This window comes from Mercenaria mercenaria, chromosome 6, assembly GCF_021730395.1.
Source record: "Mercenaria mercenaria strain notata chromosome 6, MADL_Memer_1, whole genome shotgun sequence".
NCBI lineage: Eukaryota > Metazoa > Mollusca > Bivalvia > Venerida > Veneridae > Mercenaria > Mercenaria mercenaria.
The window spans coordinates 26199722-26225937 of record NC_069366.1 but is presented as its reverse complement, the minus strand read 5'-3'; the positions used below and the strand labels follow the sequence as shown (position 1 = coordinate 26225937).

At 34.6% G+C, this 26216-nt stretch overlaps 2 protein-coding genes across 3 annotated transcripts in view; one reads left to right on the top strand and one right to left on the bottom strand.

Annotated features, from left to right (window-relative positions):
• Window positions 1-26216, top strand: part of LOC123549353 (RAB11-binding protein RELCH homolog) — a 140844-nt gene that overhangs the window by 97997 nt on the left and 16631 nt on the right. The gene's annotated exons all lie outside the window — the stretch shown is intronic.
• The window catches only part of LOC123549354 (uncharacterized), a 30672-nt gene that overhangs the window by 2071 nt on the left and 2385 nt on the right, over window positions 1-26216 (bottom strand). The window contains exons 2-3 of one of the 2 annotated variants that reach the window (XM_045337380.2): window positions 22093-22226; window positions 20652-20819 (exon numbers count right to left, since the gene is read on the bottom strand). In XM_045337380.2, coding sequence (XP_045193315.2) covers window positions 20652-20784 — 133 coding nt within the window. In that variant the 5' untranslated portion in view covers window positions 20785-20819; window positions 22093-22226. Of the gene's footprint in view, window positions 1-9119; window positions 9676-20651; window positions 20820-22092; window positions 22227-26216 lie in introns of those variants that run through there. The other variant, XM_045337381.2, reaches the window with a different exon arrangement.

Below are 26216 nucleotides of genomic sequence, written 5' to 3'. Positions count from 1 at the left end.
TCGCGGCCAGTGCCTCCAGAAATATATATAGATTTAATTTCAAATATTATCAAATATTTTCACGTCATGTGAGCAATTGTAAGAACACAAACCTTCATTATAGAAACAAGCGTTGTTTTATTGTTTAAAATACTAATAAATACGGATACTCTTGTCTGAGGTTGAACCATCAATATAATTATTTTTACCAACTATTCTCAAAAGCCCAAGGTGGTACCTTGTAGTTTATGGTGTACCATTTGGGTCGAAGGTGCATGCATTTCAAAATTTACGTGTACGTATAAAATATGTGTGTGCGCGTATATGGAGATAAATATGTGCATGTATACATTTTTATACGTGCATGCGTAAATATATATATGTGTGTGTGTACGTGTACGTCTATACATGCGTGAACCTACATAATTACAAGTACACATATGAAAAGTATACATTAATGAATATTATAACGCATGCACGCATATTTTAGTATGCACTCACAAATACGCTTGCACCTATGAATTTACAAATATTTACTTTATTATACTTCTACGTATAATTTTACAAGTGCACGCATAATTACAAGTTCACTGATATTTACATATGCACACCCACATATGCGTGCATCTAAATATTAAGGCGTACACGCATACTTTTATACGTTCACGTATATTTTGAAGTAAACGCGCATATACAAAATACACGTTCAACCAAAATGGTACACCATAGAAGTTGAATTTTTAATGATTAACCGGGGCAGAACTATTTTAAACGTATAACTGTAACTGGTCCATTTTGTAGGCTTTTAAATGTTTATTCATTATCAGCACTTTTCAGGGATAAATTCTCTGATGAATTTTCTTTTATTAGATTGTTTTCTTGAAATGTTTTATTTGTCATTATTTGTCAATTTCAGGATGATTTGCGTATTTAATAGTCTTACATATATATACATTTTTATACATTATTTGTTCTATTGTTAAGCTGCTGAGATATTAACATTTGTATAACGATTATTAACAAGCTTTTAGTTTTGTAGGTTGTAGAAATTTTGCATCAATTTTATTTTGCTCAGGTGAGTTTTTCTGATCGCTCGATGTCCGGCGTCTGTCGTCCGTCGTCTGTCGTCTGTCAACATTTAGCTTGTGTATGCGATAGAGGCTGTATTTTTCAACTGATCTTCTTGAAACTTGGTCGGAATGATTGCCTTGATGAAATCTAGGCCGAGTTCGAAAATGGGTCATCTGGGGTAAAAAAACTAGGTCACTAGGTCAAATCAAAGAAAAACCTTGTGTATGCCATAGAGGCTGTATTTTTCAATTGATCTTCATGAATATTGGTCAGAATGATTACCTTGATGAAATCTAGGCCGAGTTCAAAAATGGGTCATCTGTGGTCAAAAACTAGGTCACTAGGTCAAATCAAAGAAAATACTTGTGTATGCGATAGAGGCTGTATTTTTCAACTGATCTTCATGAATATTGGTCAGAGTGATTATCTTGATGAAATCTAGGCTGAGTTCGAAAAGGGGTCAACTGGGATCAGAAACTAGGTCACTAGGTCAAATCAAGGAAAAAACGTGTGTATGCGATAGAGACTGTATTTTTCAATTAATCTTCATGAAACTTGGTCAGAATGATAATCTTGAAGAAATCTAGGCCGAGTTCGAAAATGGGTCAACTGGGGTCAAAAACTAGGTCACTAGGTCAAATCAAAGAAAAACCTTGTGTATGCGATAGAGTCTGTATTTTTCAATTGATCTTCATGAATATTGGTCAGAATGATTATCTTGATGAAATCTAGGCCGAGTTCGAAAATGGGTCATCTGGGATGAAAAACTAGGTCACTAGGTCAAATCAAAGAAAAACCTTGTGTATGCGATAAAGGTTGTATTTTTCAACTGATCTTCATGAATATTGGTCAGAATTATTACCCTGATGAAATCTAGGCCGTGTTCGAAAAAGGGTCAACTGGGGTCAGAAACTAGGTCACTAGGTCAAATCAAGGAAAAACCTTGTGTATGCGATAGATGCTGTATTTTTCAATTAATCTTCATAAATTTTGGTCAGGATGATTGCCGTGATGAAATCTAGGTCAAGTTCGAATATGGGTCATCTGGGGCCAAAAAGTAGGTCACTAAGTCAAATCAAAGGAAAAGCTTGTATATGCCATAGAGGCTGTATTTTTCAATAGATCTTCCTGAAATTAAGTCAAAATGACAACTTTAATGAATTCTAGGCCGATAAATTAAACAATATAAACATGTATATAGAATGACTTGTAGTTGCAGTAAGTATCGTCAAGATATAATTTTGAATTTGTAGTTTACATGGAAATCGAAAAATAGCTTTAAAAACCCGAAACGGTTTTGTTTGCGATCTTCTGTATTTTTTTTTCTTTTTCCCATTTACACGACTCGTCCCATTCACATGGCAAAATAAGTGTCAGGCACTCGACTATGGCCATGAACAGATTTGGCATTTTTACAGTCTTCATGTGAAGAGAAATTGGTATACAGTTTTCTTCGCAAATGCACTGTCGAATAAAAAAGAAAACTGCAGTACAATTGCTTTCCAAGGCTTTCCAAGGCTTTTAAACTTTTGTCAGATAGTTAATATTTCAGAGTAGTAAACATTTACGCTAGGGAACATTCTCATTTTTCCATCTATTATTCAGTGAAATAGATTTTATAAAATCTTCTAAGACAAACCTTTCAAAATGCTTTTTGATTGCTATTAATTTCATTTACCTCTGAGCAGATAGGGGTCGTCAATTCACTTAGAATTGACCGCATCTGCATTGCGCATGTTTCATCAAGTGTTTCAAATGAAGAATACCTTGTTCACCCTAAAATCGATATTCTTTTTAGAGAGAATAATTCAAACACCTGTCAATTTCCATATGATTACATAATCTCGTTATGTAATTCGGCATTATTCGGCATTCTTCGGACGTATATGTAGCTTTCCGTTAAGAATGGCGAATGCCGAAATACTTAATTTGCTGATCCACCGTCTCATGACATCACCAAAAACTGAATTTCATTTTTCTGGTTTCCGTTTTATGGTTAGAAGCCATTTTGTCAGTTTTTAACATTGTTTAACCTTTTGCCATGTCATCCGATTATTTTGTAACAATCCTGTGAACTCTTGTACAAGGTGGCAAAGGACAACAGTTTAGTTGGCACATTGCGTCAAAGGACGATGACGGTTTTGGAATGGATTTTATATATCACTGGGCCTCCGTGGTCGAGTGGTTATGGTCGCTGACTTCAAATCACTTGCCCCTCATCGATGTGGGTTCGAGCCTTACTCGGGGCGTTGAAAAAGCCATCCAGCTGGCTTACGGAAGGTCGGTGGTTCTACCAAGTTGTCCGCTTGTGATGAAATAATGCACGGGGACGGGGCACCTGGGTTCCTCCACCATCAAAGCTGGAAAGTCGCCATATAACCTATAATTGTGTAGGTGCGACGTTAAGCCCGACAAAATAAATAAAATAAATTTATATATCACAGATATAGATGATTTTAAAGATAAATCATGTCGTAGTTATGCCAGCGTGATCGTTATTTTTAATTTCTCATTTCTTGTGTGATCGATTGTAAAAGCTGACGAATATTTGTACTACTCAAGAAGTTTCTAATACTACATTCCAACCGATAAATCACTTTAATAATTACTCTCAAGAATCGACAATAGTAATTAGTTGCGCATACAATGAAGACTGTAGTGGAAGTATGTAACAGTTTTACACATTGACCGCGGACTCCGTATGAACAAACGACTAACGGATTTGATGTACAACATAAGACAAAAGATGATTTCAAATGACTCATATACAGTTGGACCTGCTTTAACGGCCAACTCTATTAAGCATTTACTTGCCACAGACAGCTAGTCAGCGAACTTTCCTATTTGAATTTTTGTTTAAATTTTGACTTGTCTTATGCAAGCTATCTGCGCTATGCAGCCATTTTTGTAGCTCCCTTGGCTTGCTGCTTAATTTAAGTTTGACTTAACTTAAATGACACTTTACATATATTTGTCTTTACTATTATTAACAAAGGATGTTTACAAACTAGTTATTTTGCTACATACGCACATCGAATCATAGTCTTGTTTGTAATACTATTTTAAGGTTTAAAAGTGCTGTTCAGTGTTTTTCCTTTCAGAAAGGTTTCACTTTTTATGACTTGCTGAAAGGGTCCTATTTTTAATTATGTTCCACTTTGATAACTAAACCTCGTTGAATTTGTGAAAAAAAGTATTGAATAGCGCCAAAAAGCCTTGTGCAGAATCGAGGAACATTTGAGCTGTTTATTTCTCTCAATCAAACATTATCTCTGTCTATCTAAGAACCATCTGTTTCTGTATATGACTTCTGTATTATATCTTGAAGGAAAATTTTCTATCTAATATACAATACAGATTAAGCTATTTTGACAGATGGTATCAGACTTAACATTTCACATTATCATTGGCTGATGTTTCATTTTATTGGAGGAAATGTTTCTAACAATGTCAGAGAACTTGGAAAGAAAGAAAAAACATAATTATGGAAAGGAAATAAGCATCGTACACTTTTTTTATCGACTGTGTCCATTATTTGCTTTGCATGTGAAAGAGTGCCAGGTATAGTGTGATTTGCCTTGAAAAGAGTGCCAAACAAAAAGGGAGGCCGATGTCCGTCATTGTCCAAAAGTCTTTCATTGAAGGTGCTCAAGAATTTTCAGTCGTGCACATTTATTCAGTCCTTCAACTTGTGTTATATGCCTTCATATCTGAGAAACTTAAAAACTAATCTTAAGTGTAATAGTTTAAAGTTAATTCGGTCAGACGACAGAGATTATGGTTGTTAACGAATTCTGTACTAGATTTGGTACTGGATGAAAGCTCAAAATCTTGCCTGCAATGTTTCGTACTAATAATTCGGTTTACACAGAGTATATAAAACAACATAAAAATGTTTTTGATTGGCGTCAGAAAATTATTTGTAATTTCCATCAAGCCGATAGAATTATTACCGCGATGATAAAGGATTATATGTCGAGACAAAAATATAATTGCATATATTTTCCCTTCCTAATCCGTTTCATTTATGTACAGAAAGAACTTAATTTAGTTTGCCGAAATCTAGATACGTGTGCTAGAGATTAAATTCAAGTTCCTTTAGAAAAGCGCGGGAATTTTGCACATTTTAGCGTTTTAAACCTCCCAGTTGTGTTTTTGCCTCTAACATTTCCAGAGCTTTTTACAGCTGTATTCGTTTTTACTTTTGTCCTTTTCTATTTCTATTATTTCGTCTATGTGCTTTTGTGTACATATCTTTTTTAACATCCACGCATAAAAGGAGGCTGATATTTCGAACGAGGCCATTACTTTAGGATCTTCGTCCTTTGTTTGCATTTGAAGAGATAAACTTATTATCTATTTTGAGATACATTTATGGCAATAAAACATTCGGGAAGTCTCGCAGACGACATTCCGAATGATATATCACATTAATGATTACTTCTGTTACAGTCGTTATGAAACGAAGTTCACTATTGCACACAAGACAGTAAGCTACTGTTAAATAACTAATTTTCGTTTTGGATGAAGTTTAGTGGATTTAGCTTTTGTCTCAGTTTGCGAGATTAAATCCCGATGCATTTTCTGTTCAATATTGATATCCACGAATTAATATCACATCGAAATCGACTTTAAGACTAAAACCACGAAAGGTAAAAAAAATTGAAGAAGTTGATTTATTTATAAGAACGTCTCATGTGTCACAAATCAGAACAGAGATATCTTTAGCACAATTATTTCGACATACATGTTCAGTTTGTTTTTTGTTAAACGTAACTCAGTAGTTAAAATGTATTAATTTTTGGACAATTTTTGCAGTTGTTTATTTTGATTGGGATTTTCTACTCGCTTATTTAAAAAAAATTATATATCCTATCTGATGAAAGTAACTGAACATTAGTAAGAGATGAACAATCGGGATACCTGTACACTTTTTCTATTTCCAACTTAATTATGTCTCCCCATATGAGGGGAGATAAATTGATTTTGTCTTGTCTGTCTTTCTGTCTGTGACAAATGTTTGCCCGGACTACACATCTAAAAGTACTAATTGGATTTCAACCAAACAAAGCGTTTTCTATAAGTTAAATTACTGTCATGAATATTGACAAGGATATGAGAGTTAAATATATATATATATATATCTGTATTTACTCGATAAGTTAACTGTATGTCCCTACCCCTCAGGGAAAAGGATGTATATTGTTTTACTCATTGTCGGTCTGTGTCAGTTTGGTATCCGGGGGCCTCCGTGGCCGAGTGGTTAAGGTCGCCGACTTCAAATCACTTGCCCCTCATCGATGTGAGTTCGAGCCTCACTCGGGGCGTTGAATTCTTAATGTGAGGAAGCCATCCAGCTGGCTTACGGAAGGTCGATGGTTCTACCCAGGTACCCGCTCGTGATGAAATAATGCACGGAGGGGCACCTGGGGTCTTCCTCCACCATCAAAGCTGGAAAGTCGCCATATGACCTATTATGTGTCGGTGCGACCTTAAATCCAACAAATAAATACAGTTTGGTATCCGATCAATAACTAGTGATTTCTTTGGCCTACAGTGATCAAACTTTGTAGGCGATTGTCTGCGATCAGTTAGTATCCCTGTCTTTTGGTTTCAGCAGATCAAACCTCAAAGTCACAATGACATTTAGATGGGAAAGTGTTTCCGCTCAAAAACTAAAGAATGCTTCGGCCTACTGCCGTCAATTTTCATTGGATGATAGCTTGTGGTCAGTAGATTATCCATAATTATTCATTTTGAGGCCAAAGATCGAGGTCAAGTTCATAGTGGACTCTAAACAGAAATGGTGACAGGCCATCCTGGGTGCATATATGTGTTTCACAAACAGCTCCTGTGGGTAAAAGAATCTTTAATTTAAAATTATTTTTCTTTATCTCACCTTAATCTCTAATTTAATATGTAGTATTGGCTTCTATTTAGAAGTATTTTTACTTCTGATATTTCCTTTTGTTGTCTCTAAGGGTCTTGACAAATTTGTTTGATTGAAATTGAGAGCCGTATTAAAAGAAGAGATTTCTTTTACTGCATTCAATGACGGCATCAAACATCCTGGAACAATCACATAAATCTGTCAGATTTATCAAATGCTGGGTAAAAGCTAGGTCTGCATTATCAAGTTATATCAGGAAATTCATACAGTGTTTCCCTAAGAAACCAATTACCAAGACAAATTTCAATTTCAGGATTCGATCAATCTCTGACTTCGCTCATAACTTTTCTAAGAAGATTGAAAAGGGAAAGCAGTACAGACTTTTTCTATATATATTGTTATACAGATAAAAATGCTGTCCCGGGTCTTGGTGTTGGAGAAAGGGCCCGGGTGCTCTTTCAGACATTGTTCCATGCGTTGGCTGCCACCTGGGTAGAACTACCGACCTTACGTAAGCCAGTTTGATGGCTTCCTCACAAACAAAAGAGCTTGCAACAGAACGTAAAAAAGCACAAATAAGTTTACATAGACCTACTGTTTGATCTGCACGATTACCCTGGTTCTCATTAGTCTTGCAGTGAAGTTTTTTTGCAGGGCAAGGTTTGTTACACTACACAGTAAATCGTGAATATTTGCTTATCAAGTCCACTTGTTTGAATGACAATACTGTCTGCTCTGTGGGATTTTTCTTTATATTTAAACGAACTAGAGAAATTTATTTAACTAAATTATTAAAGCTGAAAAGCGTTGTTCTGTCATTTTGTTTTAATAAAAGAAAAAAAATATCCAAGTAATGATTGTAACCAGTCAGCAGGTAAATAAATAAAATTAGCGAGTACATAGCTATATGCAATTTAATGAATTTTGTTGTGAGGATTGTTGTGACTTGTTTTAGAATCATTCTTATAGTAATATATATGAAGAAAGGGTTATGACATATTCCAAATTTTAAAACATGTCTCATTATATTGATTACACTGACAGTTTTGAAGGACAAAATACAAATGAAATATTAAAGAAAAATACTTTAATAGGTGTATAAAATAAGCAAATGCCTGCCAGACGAATATTCCTTTATTTATTTATACTTACGTGTTAAGGATTTTCTAGACTGAAAAGGATTTTCTAGACTTAATATTGACAGACAATAAGTAGAATGCTGTATCTCATTTTACAATATAAACATAACGTTAATCAGAATTCAGTGCCGTTACTGTACGCTTGTTTTCTTTGTATAAAGCCTTTTTATGCTTTTGTCTGCATCGTTTTTCAGCAAGCGTTTTCAGTGCATAGAAACGTACAAGTGATAATTTTTGACTGATGTCTTTGACAGCAGGAAAAATTACTACTGGTATTGATGCGATATTAAAATGTACAATTTCGAAAGAAATATATATATATATCAAATCATACTTTTACGTAACAGTAAACATTTAAGTTTAATTAATGGTATATTTATATCATTTAACTTTTTTTTCGAACTTGTACCAAACAAAAATAGGACTGAAGCGAAATACAAAATGACAAAGTAAATACCACTTGTTAATGTATTTTAAACACGAACAACTTAATTATCGTCAATGCAATATTGGGTAGAAACAACATAATATTACTGGTAAAATGCAAAACAATGAAAACTATACTTTCATAGCTTGTTAATATATTGCCTAGCGTGCATTTTTAAATCGTTCAAGCATTTTAAAAAAAATCTAATAAAGCGTCTATGGTAGCGTACTTGTTTTGATTTATGCACTTAAATCTAAAATCCTTTGCAGAAAAATATATTATTTTTATCACTATATGTCCACTTTAAATGTTTTAAAATAGATTGTCGGTAACATTTTTGTCTGTATAAACTTCGACAAATGACGATTTATATAAAGTGCCCAAAATGTTATATCCACGATTTATGTTCATTCTTATTAGTACCGACAACGGAAATATATTGAAACAGAATTTGATTTTCATGTATTTTATAAACACGTCTCGTTTGAATCAGCAATAATACTGATTTTTTTCAAATACTTGTTTCTTCATTATTTATAATAATATCTGCATGCACTTATTAAATAGAGGTATAAAATTGTTTGATAGTGTTACTCAGAAATCAAATAGATACCTCCGTAATCCATATTTCCTTCTTTATGGAATCTTTTATCCACAGCGAGCATTTATTTTTATGTCAACTATTTCCAGCATTGTATTTTTAACTTTCCAACGTAAGTTCTAAACATTGTATCCGCATATATTATTTGGTAGTTAAGGTAAACTTCAAATTGAACCGAGTATAGTATTCCGATATAAAACTTTTGTCAGATATATCAAAATCGTTAAGTCCAGCCCACAGAAGTATCTCCAGTCGTATTAATACAGAGTATTGCTCTGCAAGTCATTCGATTATGTTATAAAGACATTATTCTTTGTCTGGATTTTGAAGAAATACTTTCTGAAAAAAAATATCAGTCCACTTCTGTAAAAAATAAACCATATAGTTTTATAACTTTCTTCATCAGTTTCTGATATTTATAACCTTCTCAAATATTAATAGCGTGATGCATAGCTTGCTACCAGAGAACCTACAGCTGATTTTCATCTCGACTAATTTTAGATTATCAGGAAAAATAACCAAACTGTAGCTAAATGTTTTAGCCATCACAAAGATGATCTGGAGATCGTTTTAGATCTGTAAAAACTCGCATGAAAAACATAAGCATTCGTTTGATTACTTCAAGAACTATGTATATTATACGCATCGTAATGAAAATGAGTTTAATCAAGAGCAAATAAATGTTTGAGATATAGTGCATTGTATTTCGATTTTAATACTTTATAAACGATTATTATCTACATCTTTGAAAGTATTCACTTAATATTTGCCTGTTTTGTCTGGGGTTTTTTTCAGCACGCCGCCATGACCTTTGACACTGACGTAAACATTGATTTATAATGCATGTGTTGCAAAATAACACAGTTAAAGTCTTTCTGTTTTAAATAGGGAAATAAACTGGGTCGTTTAAAATAGGTATTTGTGATCCCCTGTGGACGTTTGAAGAATGTAACTTTAGCATTGTCCGTCTGTCTTTTCATCCAAATTTCGCAGCCATATCTTGATAACGGTTAGATTTGGAATGTCGATGTTTGATACTTGCCCTAAGCAATGCCTGGAGTAGCACCTGGGTTCTTCCTCCGACGTTAAAAGCTGGAAGAGTCACCTTATGACCCATATTGTGTGGGTGTGACTCCAAACCCAACATACATATTTTGTTTTGAGTGTTTGTATTGCCTCATAGCTTTGTTTCCATGCAAACTAATTTAATAAGAAGCCTCAACTTTTGTCTATAATGAGCCATATATTTGTAATAAATACATTAAGTTTATACTCACAGCTTCGTCCTTGCAAATGTTATTAAAATTAGTTTTGTTAGCTCACCTGAGCCAAAGACTCATAGTGAGCTTTTTTTACCACTCAGTGTCCGTCGTCTGTCGTCAGTTGTCCGTCGTCCGCCCGTCAACATTTTCTAAAAAAATCTTCTTCATGAAAACCACATGACAGATTTACACCAAACTTCAAAGGAATGATCCTTGGGTGGCCTCCTTTCAAATTGTAAAAAAAATTGAATTCCACACAGAACTCTGGTTGCCACGGCAACCGAAAGGAAAAACTTTAAAAATCTTCTTGTCCAAAACCGCAAGGCGTGACCCTTGATATTTGGCATGTGGTATCATCTAATGGTGTTCAAATTATTCCCCTGGGGTGAAAAGAGGCCCCACCCTGTGGTCCCAAGTTTTACATAGACTTATAGAGGAAAAAACTGTAAAAATCTTCTTGTCCAAATCTGCAAGTCATAGAGCCTTGATATTTGGCATGTGACATCATCTAATGGTCCTCTATGAAAAGTGTTCAAATTATGCCCCTGGGATGAAAAGAAGCCCCACCCCGGGCGTCCCAAGTTTTACATAGACTCATATAGGAAAAAAACTTTAAAAATCTTACTGTCTGAAACCACTAGACCTAGGCCATTGATATTTGGTATGTAGCATTGCCTTGTGGTCCTCTACCAAGATTGTTCAAATTGTAATCCTGGGTTTAAAAGAGGCCCCGCCCCGGGAGTCCCAAGTTTTACATAGACTTATATAGGAAAAAAACTTTTAAAAAAATTTCTTGCCTGAAACTGCAAGGCCTATGCTTTTGATATTTGGTATGTTGCATTGCCTAGTGGTTCTCTACCAAAATTGTTCAAATCATTCCCCTGGAGTGAAAAGAGGCCCTGCCCTGGGGGTCTCTAGTTTTACAATGACATATATAGGATTTTTTTAAATCTTCTTGTCTGAAAGTTCAAGGCCTAGGACTTTGTTATTTGGTATGTTGCATTGCCTAGTGGATTTCTAACAAGATTGTTCAAATTATGCCCCTGGGGTGAAAAGAGCCCCAACCCGGGGGTCACTTGTATGAGTTATATAGGAAAAAATACTTCAAAATATCAGATCATGTTTCCTAGACAGTTTAATTATAATTACTTGATGACCCCAAGTGATAAGGGGCACCTAACTATGACCTTGACCAACTGGCATACTTTCTTGCTTTTTAAGATACAAACTTGAAATTTAGATGACATGTACAGTTTTGCACACCGATCTTGAAACTGACTTAGTGACCATAAATGTGACCTACTGACCTACTTTCTTAATATTTTCGCATCAGTTTGGCTTTTGAAACATGTAGCTCATATTACTCAGGTGAGCGATTCAGGGTCATCATGACCCTCTTGTTTTTTCTATATTTGCCCTTGATGTGGTTGAAATTATCATGATATCTCTGTGATAGTATACCAACTTGAGTTAATATCACATGCTAATGTGTGTATTTACTAGATAGCCATGCTTTTCAGCTAATCTACAGAATAAAATTGGAATTATTGCCCTATGAGCAATAAGAAGTATGATCTTTAGTGTGAACCAAAATGCACAAAACACTGCTTAATTTTTTGTGATGTAAAGAAGTTCGGTTCAAGGAAATCATAAGACGGACAAAGCTTTCGGAAATGAAACTAGTCCGAAGCATGCCGTAAAACTCCTTTGCAAATTTGCAAATGCTAATCAACTCTTCGAGTACTGGAAGGTTTGCCATTTATCTGTCAGATATCTTTCGTTCTGTTTCCAATCTCTTGGACGAAACATCGTTCAATTGTTTTATAGAATTTTCCCTCGAGGACTCTGTCAGAAATGATTTTGACACGTAGATGTGTTCGATTCTTTGTGTACATTTTTAAACAAATTTAAGACGGAACTATGATATCATTACATAAACAGCATATAGAAACATAAGATTTTTTTATTATTTTATGCTCTTCGGTGATTTACTGGAATGTATTTGCTTAATAATATTTTCACTATTTCAAAACAGTGAAAATATCATTTTGTATTTTTCACTGGTACAGAATTTCACTTGAATACGAATGTGTATGAATTATGATTAATTGGATACTCTTTGCAAATACACTTAAATAAAGATAGAGATGTATATAGATACTTTGTATCATAGCTCGGTGTTTTTTCTTAACAAATTTGGTGCAGGTAATTCGTATACTCTTGAGTACAGAGTGCGGTAACTAAAAGTGTGCAGGTATTTAATACCCGCACGCTAGTTACCGCACTGTTAGATAGGAAAGTATGCCAGAGTGTCTGGAACAGTAGGCAGCAACGTGTATTTTATTGATTTTCTGCTCTAGCATTGGTTTATTTTACCTGGGCTTTACACATTTGTAAAGCAAGGGTTTTAAGTACTCACTGAACTGCTGTATATGGCAATGTGGACCGCCTAAAACTACCATATATGGATGGCTATGATACAAAACAGAAAGAACATTAAAACTCTCGGGTAAACGATTTATACTCGGGGGCTACGCCCCCTCGTACAAATCGTTTACCCTCTAGTTTCAATGCTCTTTCTATTACATATTTCATTAATACAAAGTGACTGATTTTTTTTTCGGTACCCATGCTTGTCGCACATTCCAATTTCTTTAAAGAGTAATTAACATACGTCGTCGTTGGCGAAAATTCAAACAATCCCGCGGAAGGCACATACAAGACTATTTTGTAAGGAGAGTGAAAATTTCTTAAATATAAAATAATGATTAAAACATATGTAGGGACGTTACTTGACGCAAGTAAGGATGCTTCAAAATGTTTCTTTTAAGATTCAGACAAACCGTTTTAGCATGGAAAATAGCTAAAAGAATCCGGCGAAACATTGGTTCTAATGAGCTTAACCTGCAACTCTTCTTACAGTTCTTCAAATTTAAGTCTTACAAATGATTTAGATTAGAGTAAATTCTGTTATCTTCCATTGATTTTCTTGCTTAAGATACATAGCTTGCGATACCGACAAGAAAATCAACAAAACATCTTTGAATTGCAAATTCCGCAATGTATTAAACCACAAGTTATTTCTGGAATTTTTGGGTCCTTTTTACGTGCATATGGACAGTATCATGTTTCTGTTCTGAGCAATAAAGTCGGACCAATTCAATCTATAATACATCATAACAGTCAAGTTAATTCTACCAATCTGTCAAGGGAGTTTATCATATGCAAAACAGCATAAAACAAAGCATTAACAAAAGCCCGCGCAATTAAGTAAGCTCCTCTGATTTCAGCCTGTACTGAGAACCTTTGAGCAACAATTATATTTTGTTCTTTCATATCTATGTACTTTACGACCGCAGTTTGGTTTGTTTCGTAAATTTTGACTTGTTTTGCCTCGTGTTTGTTTGAGGAAGTCATCCAGCTTACTTACTGAATGTCGGTGGTTCTACCCAGGTACCCGCCCGTGATGAAATAATGCCAGGAGGTGCATCTTGAGTCTTCCTCCACCATGAGAAGCTGAAAAGTCGCCATATGACCTATAACTGAGTCGGTATGACGTTAAACCCAATAGAAATGTTTTTACTTTCGTCTTAAGTTAATGCTAAAATTGAAAATGATCTATATTCATATATGTATAAGTAAATCTTAAGCATTTAAGTAGAAACAAATTTTAGTCTTCAGGTCATTGTGACCTTGATCTTTGACATGTTGACCTCCAAAAACTAGAGGTCATCTACTAACAACAGGCAATTATCCTGTGAAATTTTGCGATTGCAGGCCAATGCTTTCTTTAGTTATTCAGCAGAAATCGCTTTCCGTCACAAGGTTGCTGTGACCTTGACCTTTTACCTACAGACCCCCAAAACAATGTAGGTCATCTGCTGGCCACACGTATTCATCCTATGAAATTTGACCGTTGTGAGACCAAGCATTCTCTAGCTATTGATATATTGGTATATGACTATAGCTTCCTGTAAAAACGAACATGTCCCCAATTTGACCTGTTAACAATAACTAGTGTTGTGACCTTTGCAGGAGTCATTTAATGACAGTACACAATTATGCTAAAACATCTTTTGACCAAAGATGTAAGTGTTCTCCAGTTAAGTATCCTAGATATATATTTTTTTAATATCAATGTCACTGTGAAATTGAACCCCTGACTACAAAACGATATGGGTCTTCTACCGAGTTTAAGTTTAATGGAGGTAAGCCCTAGCATCCGTAGGCTAATGATAACATGTATAGGAAGTTTTCAGTGTCAAGGTCACTATTACATTGACCTTTGACCTATAAACCTCTAAAACGATAGTCAAAAGCAAACGCATTCTTCGGTTGAAGATCGGAAACTATTTTCAGTCTAGATATCTGTGACCTTGACCTTTAACGTCCTGACCCACAAAACAACAAGGCCATCTAATGATCATGGAAGACACTGCTATGAGTTTTCGATGGCCATAGGCCGAAACGATCTCCAACTATTACTTAGAAATAGGTTTTAGTGTCAAGGTCATTTTGACCTATACTTTTAACCTACTGACCCGAAATGTGAGTGACCTCAGTCATTCCAAAAAGTTTTACCACTGTAGGTCAAAGCATTTTTCATTTATCGATCGCAAAACATTTTCAGTCTAAAAGTTTTTGACATATAATCTTCAAAGCAATAGGGCTCAGTTAAAGATCAAAGGTAGTCACTCCACGATGTTTGACATTTGTAGGCCAAAACGGTCAGAAACAAGGTTGAAACTATGTTGTCCAACGAAGGACGGAGCTCCCGTTCAAACCAGGTGCCCAGATGTGACTTTAACAATGCCTGGTGGAGCACCCGATGTCCTACTCTATCATGAAAACTTGGAAAAGTCTAATTATGTCGGTGTGATTTTAAACCCAACAAAACAGATATAAATCACATCTGAAGTAAAAGATGGAGAAAAAGTGATAATCGACCATTTCATATCTGAATATGAATATATATCCTAGACGTCTTCCAGTGTATCCACAAAGTGTGAATTTTCCGTAGACATCTTCAATAGGTCTCTGATTAAATCGCGGTTTGTCATGGAACATACGGCGTTCAATATTCCCATGGTTATATGAGTAGTACACCGAATTCACAGAACTGACAGCTAACGCTCTATTGCTTTACATAATGTGAATGTTTGGCCTGTTGGGAATTTAATTTGTATACTGTATAATGTTAGAGTATTCAACAAAACTAAGTTATACATAGTCCTGTATCGGGACCTTGGTAAAAGGCGACCGCCTCGGAAACCTAGTGGTATAGCGCCTGGTTTCGAGTGCAGGAGGGCTAGGGTTCGCTTTCTGGCTACGTCATATCAAAGCCGTGAAAAATGGTACTTGTAGCTTCCTCGCTTTGTGCTCTTCATTAAGAAGATAGTTCTAGACTGGTCAGATCGATGTCAGTATAATGTGACTGGGCGGGGTATTGTCCCATGTCTACAGAGAGACAGCTGTATGAAGTTGGAAATGGTGCTTACTGCTAAAAGTAGACTGTCGTTTATATGACTGAAAATTTTTTGAAAAAGACGCGAATGCCGACAACACAAGCATTTCCTCAATTCTTTCATATTGTTGTCACATTACGGCAAATTTTGATTCCCTTGCTTAAGATCTCATTATTTATTCCATCACTTTTTATACCCCTGTCGAAGACCCGGATGATTTAGTGTTTGAGCTGTCCGTCTGTCATTCCGTTTATCTGTCACATTTTCTAACATACTCAACTCCGCCTACAGTTTTCATCCATTTCAAATAAAATGTCATCAACATGAGTTGGACGTGCGTATGTTTTCAGAATTTTCATGTTAGGTAGTTATTTATCGAGTATAGTCCTTGTTTGAGTCCTCAACTCCTACAGATCCCATCCTATTCAAATAAAGCTTTGAGCCATATTAGAACTACCTCTGTACCTTGTGTACTTAACTCCTACAGTTTCAGTCCAGATTAAATGAAAGAGAGAAATTCACGTTGGTCTCCATGACCTTTATTTTTTAGCCACTGACCACTAATAAGAATCTTTCTCTTTTGTTCTTTAGTCAGTGTATAGCATTTGCATCCCATAGATATTGCAGTCACTTAGGAGATAGGGATAGGAGAAAGTTTACGGACGGGTGGACAATTCTATAACGTAATACGTCACCTGATTTTTTAAACCAGTACTTCTGACACCACAAAAATGTTATCCGATAAATGACGCATGGGTCACTTTGCAGTTCGTCATTTTGACACCTTTTAGACATAGAGGCTATTTTTCAGACAGAAATAGCGAGAGACTACTTAACGACTCCGGCTTGACAGTTTCTCAGGATATGTTATTTATTGTCATTACAGCTTCCCATATGGCTAATAAAAGGAAAGGAATACAAATCATTTCTTTTCATGCCAAGAATATACCAATTAAATATTTGTTTCCGTCTGAGATCTAAGTGTCTATCATCAGTTCAACTTAATTTTGCTTAGGAATGAATAAAATTATGCTTAAAAAATGCAGTGTTTGAGGAGTGAAAAAAGTAGTACACATGTTTTGATACAACATAACATGATATATCTTTTTTAATTTTTATACCTGGGCATATAACGATGGAACTGTCCGTCCGTTTGTCCGTCCGTACGAACCATATTTATACCGTTTCGCCTACAGCCCACATTAATGATCCGATTTAGTTCGTATACATACTCAACAATCTTTGTGACAAGGCATACATACTGGCCTATATAGAGATGACCTTGAACCTCGTTAGGACTTCGCCTTCAAACTTAAAACCTCAAAATAAAAACATTCTGGTTAACCAGGCCCCGTGTTTACAAAACATTTTCAGTCTCAGCTGAGTTTGATAATGAAACTTTGTCATTTGTATCTAAATATCATGTTAAAACTAACTAAATTTCAAGTTAATAACTATTTTCAAATGGCTATTCAGTATTTATGGTCAGTCTCATTTGGAATTTGACCTTGAACTTTTAGTAAAACTGATACTAAAATTTCAAACTCAAACGCAGCTGAGACCGAAAAATGTTTTGTGAACACGAGGTCTGATTTTACCGTTTCGCCTACAACCAACATTAATGACCTGGTTTCTTTAAATACTCACACTCAACAATCCTTTTGGCAATACCTACAAACTGACCTATATAAAGGACATTGACCCTCAAACGACTTCCACCTTCTAACTTAAAAAACTTAAAAAAAAAGCATTTTGTGGCAAGACCTACAAACTGATCTATATATAGATGACCTTTCCCCCTCATATGATCTTCACCTTTAAATTTAAAACTTCAAAAAACGCATCTTTGGTCATACATCCAAAACATGATTTTGCGTTTTGAAAACGCAACTCCTTGTTTATTTATTTATTTTTCTTTACATGAACAGAAGTAGAGTTCCTGAAAACGGGAATGGATCCCATAACTCAATTTTACAAGAAATATAATTATATTTGTCGTGTATTTCCAAATCGAAAAAGATTCAAAAGATCAAAATCCTTCGCACTAAATTACATTCCATTATATAGGACCATGTGCCCGTTCGTGATGAAATAATGCACGGAGGGGCACCTGATGTCTTCCTCCACCATTAAAAAAGCTCGAAAGTTGTCATATAACCTGTAATTGTGTCGGTGTGACGTTAAACCCAACAAAAATATATAGGGAGAAAATTGGGATGCAATGATAATCCACACTAGCAGTTTAATATAAATTACTTCTTGAACTTGCGAATATTATACTGGGGTTTGAAACGTTTTAATCATGTCTATTATAATATTACATTGCCTGTCTTGTTTTTTAAACAGAGCTAATACATTGTTTCGAAGTAGCAATATGAGGTTACATCATGCTATAGTATTGTAATAACTGTAAGAAATGTTAAAATGAAGGTTGTTTGAAGAATAAATATTTTAGTCGTTTCAGAAGGAAATGTGCTTTTCTACATTTGTGTGTGTGTGTGTGTGTGTGGGAGGAGGGGGTGGGGGGGGGGGGGGGGGGAGAGAGAAAGAAAGGTGAGACTTGTATTGTTTCAGTGCACATAAATAAACAACGTTTTAAAAATGAAATTCTTAAACTAATACTTATTGTGTCATCTTGTAGGCAAGTTTCAAATCTTGTTGCACTTCACTAAATGCACCCTGTCAATGATTGAACACGTCCGATGAAGGGAGATAATGCAGAACTGTTTTAATTTTAAGATTGTCGAAGTTATCTATATATTAAAGGGAAACAATCCATCTTTTACGTGTAAAATTGTTTGCTTCGATGATTTCCCTTACTGCCAGTCCAAGTCAGGATTGTTCAAGGGAAACTAAGCAGTATTTAAGTGTAAGATTGTTTGCTTCGATGATTTCCCTTACTGCCATGGTGTCCATGTCAGCATTGTTCAAGGGAAACTAAGCAGTATTTAAGTGTAAAAATGTTTGCTTCGATGATTTCCCTAACTGACATGGTGTTATGATTTTACACGCTGCTTACTTCAGCTACTTTTGTTATGAGTCTTTGTCTTTCACCGTCCTTCATCTTTCGCAAATGACATTTGACATTCAGACTCACGGGAGGTTTCTAAATGGAAACGATTTAAAGTTGTAAATAAGATGTTCAAAATTATTCCTGTAAGTTATTCCTTTTCTTAAAAATAAGTCAAGAAAGATTGCATGTCACGCTTAAAAATGACAAACGAAATAAAATCAGATTTACGTTTGCTCACCTTTGCTCATTGTACCGTTATGTGGTCACCCGGACTTTGGTTTAGTTTTCCTTTTATTGCTTTATAGGAGCCTTTAAATAATTATGGTTAGAATTAGATCGAAATGCCGCACTTTACTTAAAGTTATATAAGACAACATTAGAAATAATTTAAGGAGTATTGAATACAAAGCTACAAATGGTACAGGAAATTAAAATAAGTTTCACTGTTGACCGTGAAAAGATACATGATATACGGATTTTAGATATTTTTCCTCTTTTTTTTTTGTTGTTGAAATTCGAACTACTTGATTCGTCGTTTAAAATTATGGTCGCCATTGTTATCATGAGCGGGTTCAATTTTTGCCTTATGACTATAAAGAAAACTGGATCTGTTCTCCTCTTAAAACTATATGATAATATAACATTGTCTGTGTTGGGACTTGAGAGATAAATGACAATGAGAGAAATTGAGGAGCATAAGATCATAACCTGATGTTTTTGATATTATATGACGTTTCGTTTTTAACTTTTCATATTGTTCAACATTTATAAAATACAACTGCTTTCAGTTCCTTGAAGGAATTTAATTACAACTTGAGACAGAGAATATCGTGTAGTCAAATTTTCATTAAGATTTATACCAGTCTATTTTAATAAGCTTTTCATTATTTGAAGATGAGGCATGTTAATTAAATTTTATCATTTCATGTAAGAGATATCATCTAGCGAACTGACAGGTTTTACCTAGGTATATGATCGTATCTTGAATAATGACATGAACGTCACCCGATGGCCTTTCTCTGCCTAAAATACAGGAAAGTCGTCATTGCAATTATGCGACTTTTAACAAACAGCACAAGAAGTAACCTTACTATTTCCCTTCAAAATGAAATAATCCTCGCACAAAGTGCAGTGCAGTCATACATTTTTATTCCATTCCAATGTCATAAAATAGTTCCAGCCTACAAAGAGAATCAAATTTCAGCATATTTTTTGCACCTATTAACTTCAGTCTTCCGATGTCACAGCCGTAATTTGTGATAAAACAATTTAAACGGGCAATTTGGTTTTCTGGTAATTGATGGGTTTTTGTCCTGGTGTGCGTTCAGTTTTTGGTAATGTTTTCAGTGTCCCGAAAGATTAATAAAATTGCAAGTCTGCCAGTGAAACTGCATGCATTACGAGAGCAAAAGTTTTCGTCCTTCGGAGATTAATATTGCTAAAACAGATGAAGTATCTGAACAAATCGTTCGAGTTGTAGTGTACCTCCACTCTTCTTACTAAGATTCACTATTATCAAGTTTTACGACACCTAAGGTATATTTGTTTTACTTAAGAGTGTCGCATCAGACAAAATGGACTTTCAAAGATGTTGTCGTCTTCTCGTTTTAATCAATTATATCTATCATTGTTAATATTCTGTATTGAGTTTGTACTGTTTTCTCTTTACTTCAACTCTTTGTAATAATTTTCAAATTTCGATTATGAAATTTGTTTTACTATACCTTTAACGCAGTTTATTAACGCAGACAAGAAATAAAAATAAGTAGAAAAGACTGTGCAATGACACTTTAGATATACTTACTTTCTTTAAAAAGACCTTTGTAGTAGGTGTAATATCTTTTCTGGCATATCAGTGGTGACGTGCTGTGTTGACATCTAGGGACCAGTTTGTGGATCTCTACGGCTGCATACACCATGTACAAATGCGTCTTCATTTTCCTCGATGTCTTGTTTGCCTCTCTGTTGCTAACTAGAGGAAGACAATGTACAAGATACCAGTAATTTGAAAATCACAAATAGAAAGAGCAAATCCTAATCACAAAGAGGGGATATTATTTTACATTTAAAGTGTGTGACAAGACGAGATAAAAATGCAAAATATATGTGATTTTACAAATTGCTGTCTTAAAAAACGTGAATTTAACTGCTTTTTTGTTTTATATGGCATTATTCTCCCGCCACATAATCGATGGTTTTGTCTGTACAAAGAAAGACAATATCATTAATACTATTTTGAGTGTTTCAATTTTAGGCAGTCAAAATATTATTACATTATTATCCATTTGAATATTTCCATATTTAAAAAATGTTCAGAAAACGTTTGAGCATATACTCTGTTGCAACAGAAAGTGTACACTCTACATTTCCATTTGAAAATATATTTGTTCAAATATTTTCTTCTTTATGTCCATGCAGTATCTTCGGTCTGGCTGAATGGAAACCTTGTCAGCTGACTCGAAAGCAAAGTGCCAAAAATAAAATGAAAACCTTATGTTAAAGAGAGATGCATTATGTCTCATCTATTTCAAAAAGTATATAACCCAGTGTCCATAGACTTGATAGGATTTTTATTCAGTATGTGAAGTTTTGTCGCATATATCACAAAACAATTCTTTTACCTAGAATCGTGACAATGTCGGGAATGGTTGTACAGCATGTGAAATTGCGCACATGTTGTTCTGTTTTGGATTTCAGTCTTTCAGATCAAAGTAATGCTCCTTGACTTTGAGAAAAATATGCATAAAGAACTTAAATGTTTTCGGTTGCATGAGTGTATCACAAAATCTATTTGACTTAGAGTCATGAAACAGTATAGATATATTATTTAGTATAAATATTAGTGCACTTGGGTTTTATATTTGATTTAACCCTTCCTACCCGCTTCCCTCCAAGTAAAAGTACTCTTTTACTTTCCTTTCTTTTGTGTTTTGATGACGTTTTATAATACTCATACACCCGTCCGACCATGATCATTCCTAATGACAACCCAAGGTTAGTTAAAAGATAGTCTTGCAATGTTAACAAGTAACATATGACCGTACAGTGAAAGGAAGTGAGAGAATTAGTGTCCTATGGACACATCTGGTTCGATGTCGTTTAATTTTTGCCATATACTAGTATTAGTTAATCAATACGCAGTACAAAAAGCGTATTTCTTAAAACATTTTAGCATACATATGCACAACTATGTCACTCAGATTGAATGAAATGCTGCAGCAAATAAAAAAAATACTGATACTTACAAGGAGTGTCTTTATGCGGTGTTACTTTGAGTATTCCAGGCACCAGAATATGTTCAAAGTTACACTGTTTCAAACTCGACTGATGGAACTCTATATCCGCGTGATGGGATCTCTATATCACTTTTTTTGATAATCTGAAAATGTTAAAAATTGTAAGTTCAAACCTTTAAAATTGCCGCGACGCTCTTATTCATCTTCTCGACAACATTCACCCTGGAGAGGATGTTGTATATTACATTTAATTTGTTCCTAAAGAATGATCTGTTTCATTCAGAGTCTCTAAGTTCAACATTTACAACTGTGCGGTTCCCTGAAGGTCCCACGAGAGCTCTCTTTTCAAATGTGAAACTTTGAACGTGTAATATCTCTATAACGTTTATATACCAAACTACGTTTTCTAAGAATATATGATGTAAATCGATTTTGGGTGAAAAAGAACAAACTAGCAACTGCGCTCGAAATTTAGTAAGTCATAGATCAAAATACATAAATATATTAAGAATAGATACAAAATTAATATAAAAACTACAGTACCGGTTGAGGATGTCATCAGGGTAAATGATTCCAGTGTGTTTCAAGTTTAAACGTAATTTTTGCAAACGTTCAGTTTGTTCTTGTTGAAATACAGTAAGATTCTTAAGTAAATGACAGTGTAATAAAATCTGTAAAAATATCCTTTGGAAGCATAGAATGCAACCAAGCAGAACAATAGCAGACTCGGTCTGTTCATGTGAGGTAATGAAATATGCACCACCTCTCACGCCCCCTAGGACCGGCTTAAGCGTAACTCTATTACATATTTATTGAATGGACTCCATGATCTCAGAGAAGTCAGTACTGTCTAATAGGGAGGAACCTTGCATTTTATGTTAATATTCTAAAAACATAGACGTAACTTCGACTGTAATATTTTCATTTTCTCCGCAGTCAACTTACATTGCAAGCAGAATACTGCAGAGTTATCTGATGTCTCCGTTGAATGTAAGTTTGGCACTGATATTTTGAGAATACTGCAGATGTATCTGATGTCTCCGTTGAATGAAAGTTTGACACTGATATTTTGGTTATAGAGAAAGAACTTCAAAATAATCTTAACCTCATAGCAGCTTTCACAAAATTAATAACATGTCATTACGTACGGAAAAAGGGGAATGCTAATAAGTAAAATAAGTATAAATAAATAAAAATGATAGAATAAAAGATACAATGTACACTGTAAAGAGCTATTCATGTAAAAACAAGATAAAATGCCACAGATATTATTTTCAAAAAAAGATAAACATCTTCTCACCTTTGAAAAAAGATGCAGGTTTCATATGTTTTCACAAGTTTCTAAATCTAAGCATAATCTTTTACCAAATTATTCATCGGCATTATTAGTTTTTGCACATAAAGAGAAATATAAAACTCATTAAATCTAAATGAAAAGATCTTTCTCTGTTTAAGCCCCAAAATTAACTGAAACAGACATTCTCTTACAAAAGTTACATATTTATGGAATTCTATTCCAACAAACATTGAAATTATTGAAACTCATCCAACATAAAATGAGAAATAATTTAAAAACAAGAACAAACTTTTCTGAAAATTTTATATTGTGCTTTGATGATACGTTTAAAATCTTCAAAATGTTTTCAATTTTGAAAATAGATGCAGTTATCTCAAGACTTTACTGGTATTAAAATATAACCATAACCGTTTACCAAATTATTTATTGCCTTGGTGTTACTGAGGGATAAATGTACATGTATGGCAAATGAAATGTTTATTTCGTTGATGAATGATATAGAAGGAAAGCTTAATTATTTCAAATTATATTATAAAGTATGTTTCCTGTGATACTCGTCTGTTTATTGTGTGACTTATAATTTGTTTTAATTAACTTCCATAATGAATGTCTTACTAGAAATAAGTTCTATTTTAATTTACACCAATTTTATCACCTTCTGAAAATAAAAGTTTTATCTTTATTTATTTATATATCATTATTACTATTATTATAACTATCATCGCAAAGATACCAACACTCTTTTAGCTAAGATTGTTTGCACACGTCACGTCGTCTAGTATTACATGCACCGAAGGAAAACGTGCGTTGTTACTTGAGGTCAGAATGTTAGATATTCCAATAGCTTTTGTTAGTTGATGCTTGTGTCAAATCTGATATCTAAGTTCATAAGTGTGCAAACATTGGAGCAGTTGAATTAATATAAAAGAAAAAAGGTGATGTAGACACACCCATGTATTTCATACCCAGTAATAATTACAGTGGATACTCGATATCTCGAACTCGCTTATCTTACAATTTCATCTTTCTCGAAGTACATTTTCAGGTCCCGTCCCGAAAGCACAGGCACAAAATATAAGTTTAGTCGAATTTCGGTTATCTCGAAGACATTTTCAGGTCCCGTCCCGAAAACATATGCACAAAATATAAGTTTAGTCGAATTTCATCTATCTCGAAGACATTTTCAGGTCCCGTCCCGAAAACACATGCACAAAATATAAGTTAAGTCGAATTTCGGTTATCTCGAAGTACATTTTCAGGTCCCGTGCCGAAAACACATGCACAAAATATAAGTTTAGTCGAATTTCGGTTATGTCGAAGTACATTTTCAGGTCCCTTGCCGAAAACACATGCACAGAATATAAGTTTAGTCGAATTTCGGTTATCTCGAAGTACATTTTCAGGTCCCGTCTCGAAAACACATGCACAAAATATAAGTTTAATCGAATTTCGGTTATCTCGAAGTACATTTTGTAATATAAAAAAGGTTCTTCGCAGCATAGAACGCTACCAAGCCAAGTAATAGCAGATTCAATTTGATCCAGTCTGTTCATGAGAGGACCTTAACGTCGAAACGTCGATTATTCAGATACATAAAATGAACTCCATGAGGTCAACTACAGCAAGATCCAGAAACATTTTCAAGTCCATAAACACTATACAGGATTCTGTAAACCTACTTAATGAAACTATGCAGGTCATTTAGACTTGGAATACAAATGAAACAAGGCGAATGTGTTTTTGAAATATTATTATTATTATGAAGAGTTGTGATTTAATTTCAGATATATTTCACGTTTTATTGCCATTTCATGTGTTTTTCTAAGTAATTAGCATGCAAAGAATGACTCTCGGTTGCCATGACATTATTTGTACCAAGTATTAATACAATTTGGACAACAAGCATCGCTTGTGATGAAAGCTTCAAGCTCGAGTCCGCTTCCTGGAAACAGTACTGGTGTCATATGAGAAGTCATGGTCATGACCCCAGTGGGGCTCGAACCCACGACCCCAGGGTTAAGCGGCCGACACCTTATCCACTAAATAGTACTGATTGATGATGCCAATAGATAATTTTAATTTTTGTCTTGCCAAACATTAAGAAGACAGGTATTATTTGGTTACTGTAGTGTAAGATCAAAATAGCTTTCACCCATTAAACAACAGATGCAGTATTTTATTATCAATTGAATTGGGGAAATGTTAAATGTAGTGTTTACGATTGGGACATAGTTTGAAAGAGAAAAGCAAGGACGAAGATCCAAAATAGATAGCGATGACCCAAGTACATAGCCTCCCCGATATTTAGACATCTTACGAACTAAGACAGCTCTGGTGTAACACATGGAGCCGTTCAGCTTGGAAGTTTCACAAACAATATTTAGGCACCGTGTAAAATATGGAGTGGAGTCATGGAGTGGAGTGGTGGAGTGGAGTCTGGAGTCTATTTTGGAGTCAAATTTGGAGTCACTTTTGGAGTCAATTTTGGATTCAAATTTGGGGTGGAGTCTTTTTTGGAGTCAAATTAAGAGTCAATTTTGGAGTCTAATTTGGAGTCAGTTTTGGAGTCAAAATTTAATAAAACCTAGTATCATACTCCTCTAGAAATAACAATGACAGTTACTGATGTTTTCTCAAATGACCCTTATCAGATTGGTACGAATAACTTGCCATTACATTGGATAGTTAATTACAACAAATCACTCTCTACTTTATGACAGATTTCTACAAAATTCTGCTGGAGAAGGTACTGGTACAGTACCTCAGCATGATATCTCATTCTTATCAGGACTTGACCCCTAGTTCCTTCATGGTTTGTTATTTATGATGTTGGGTC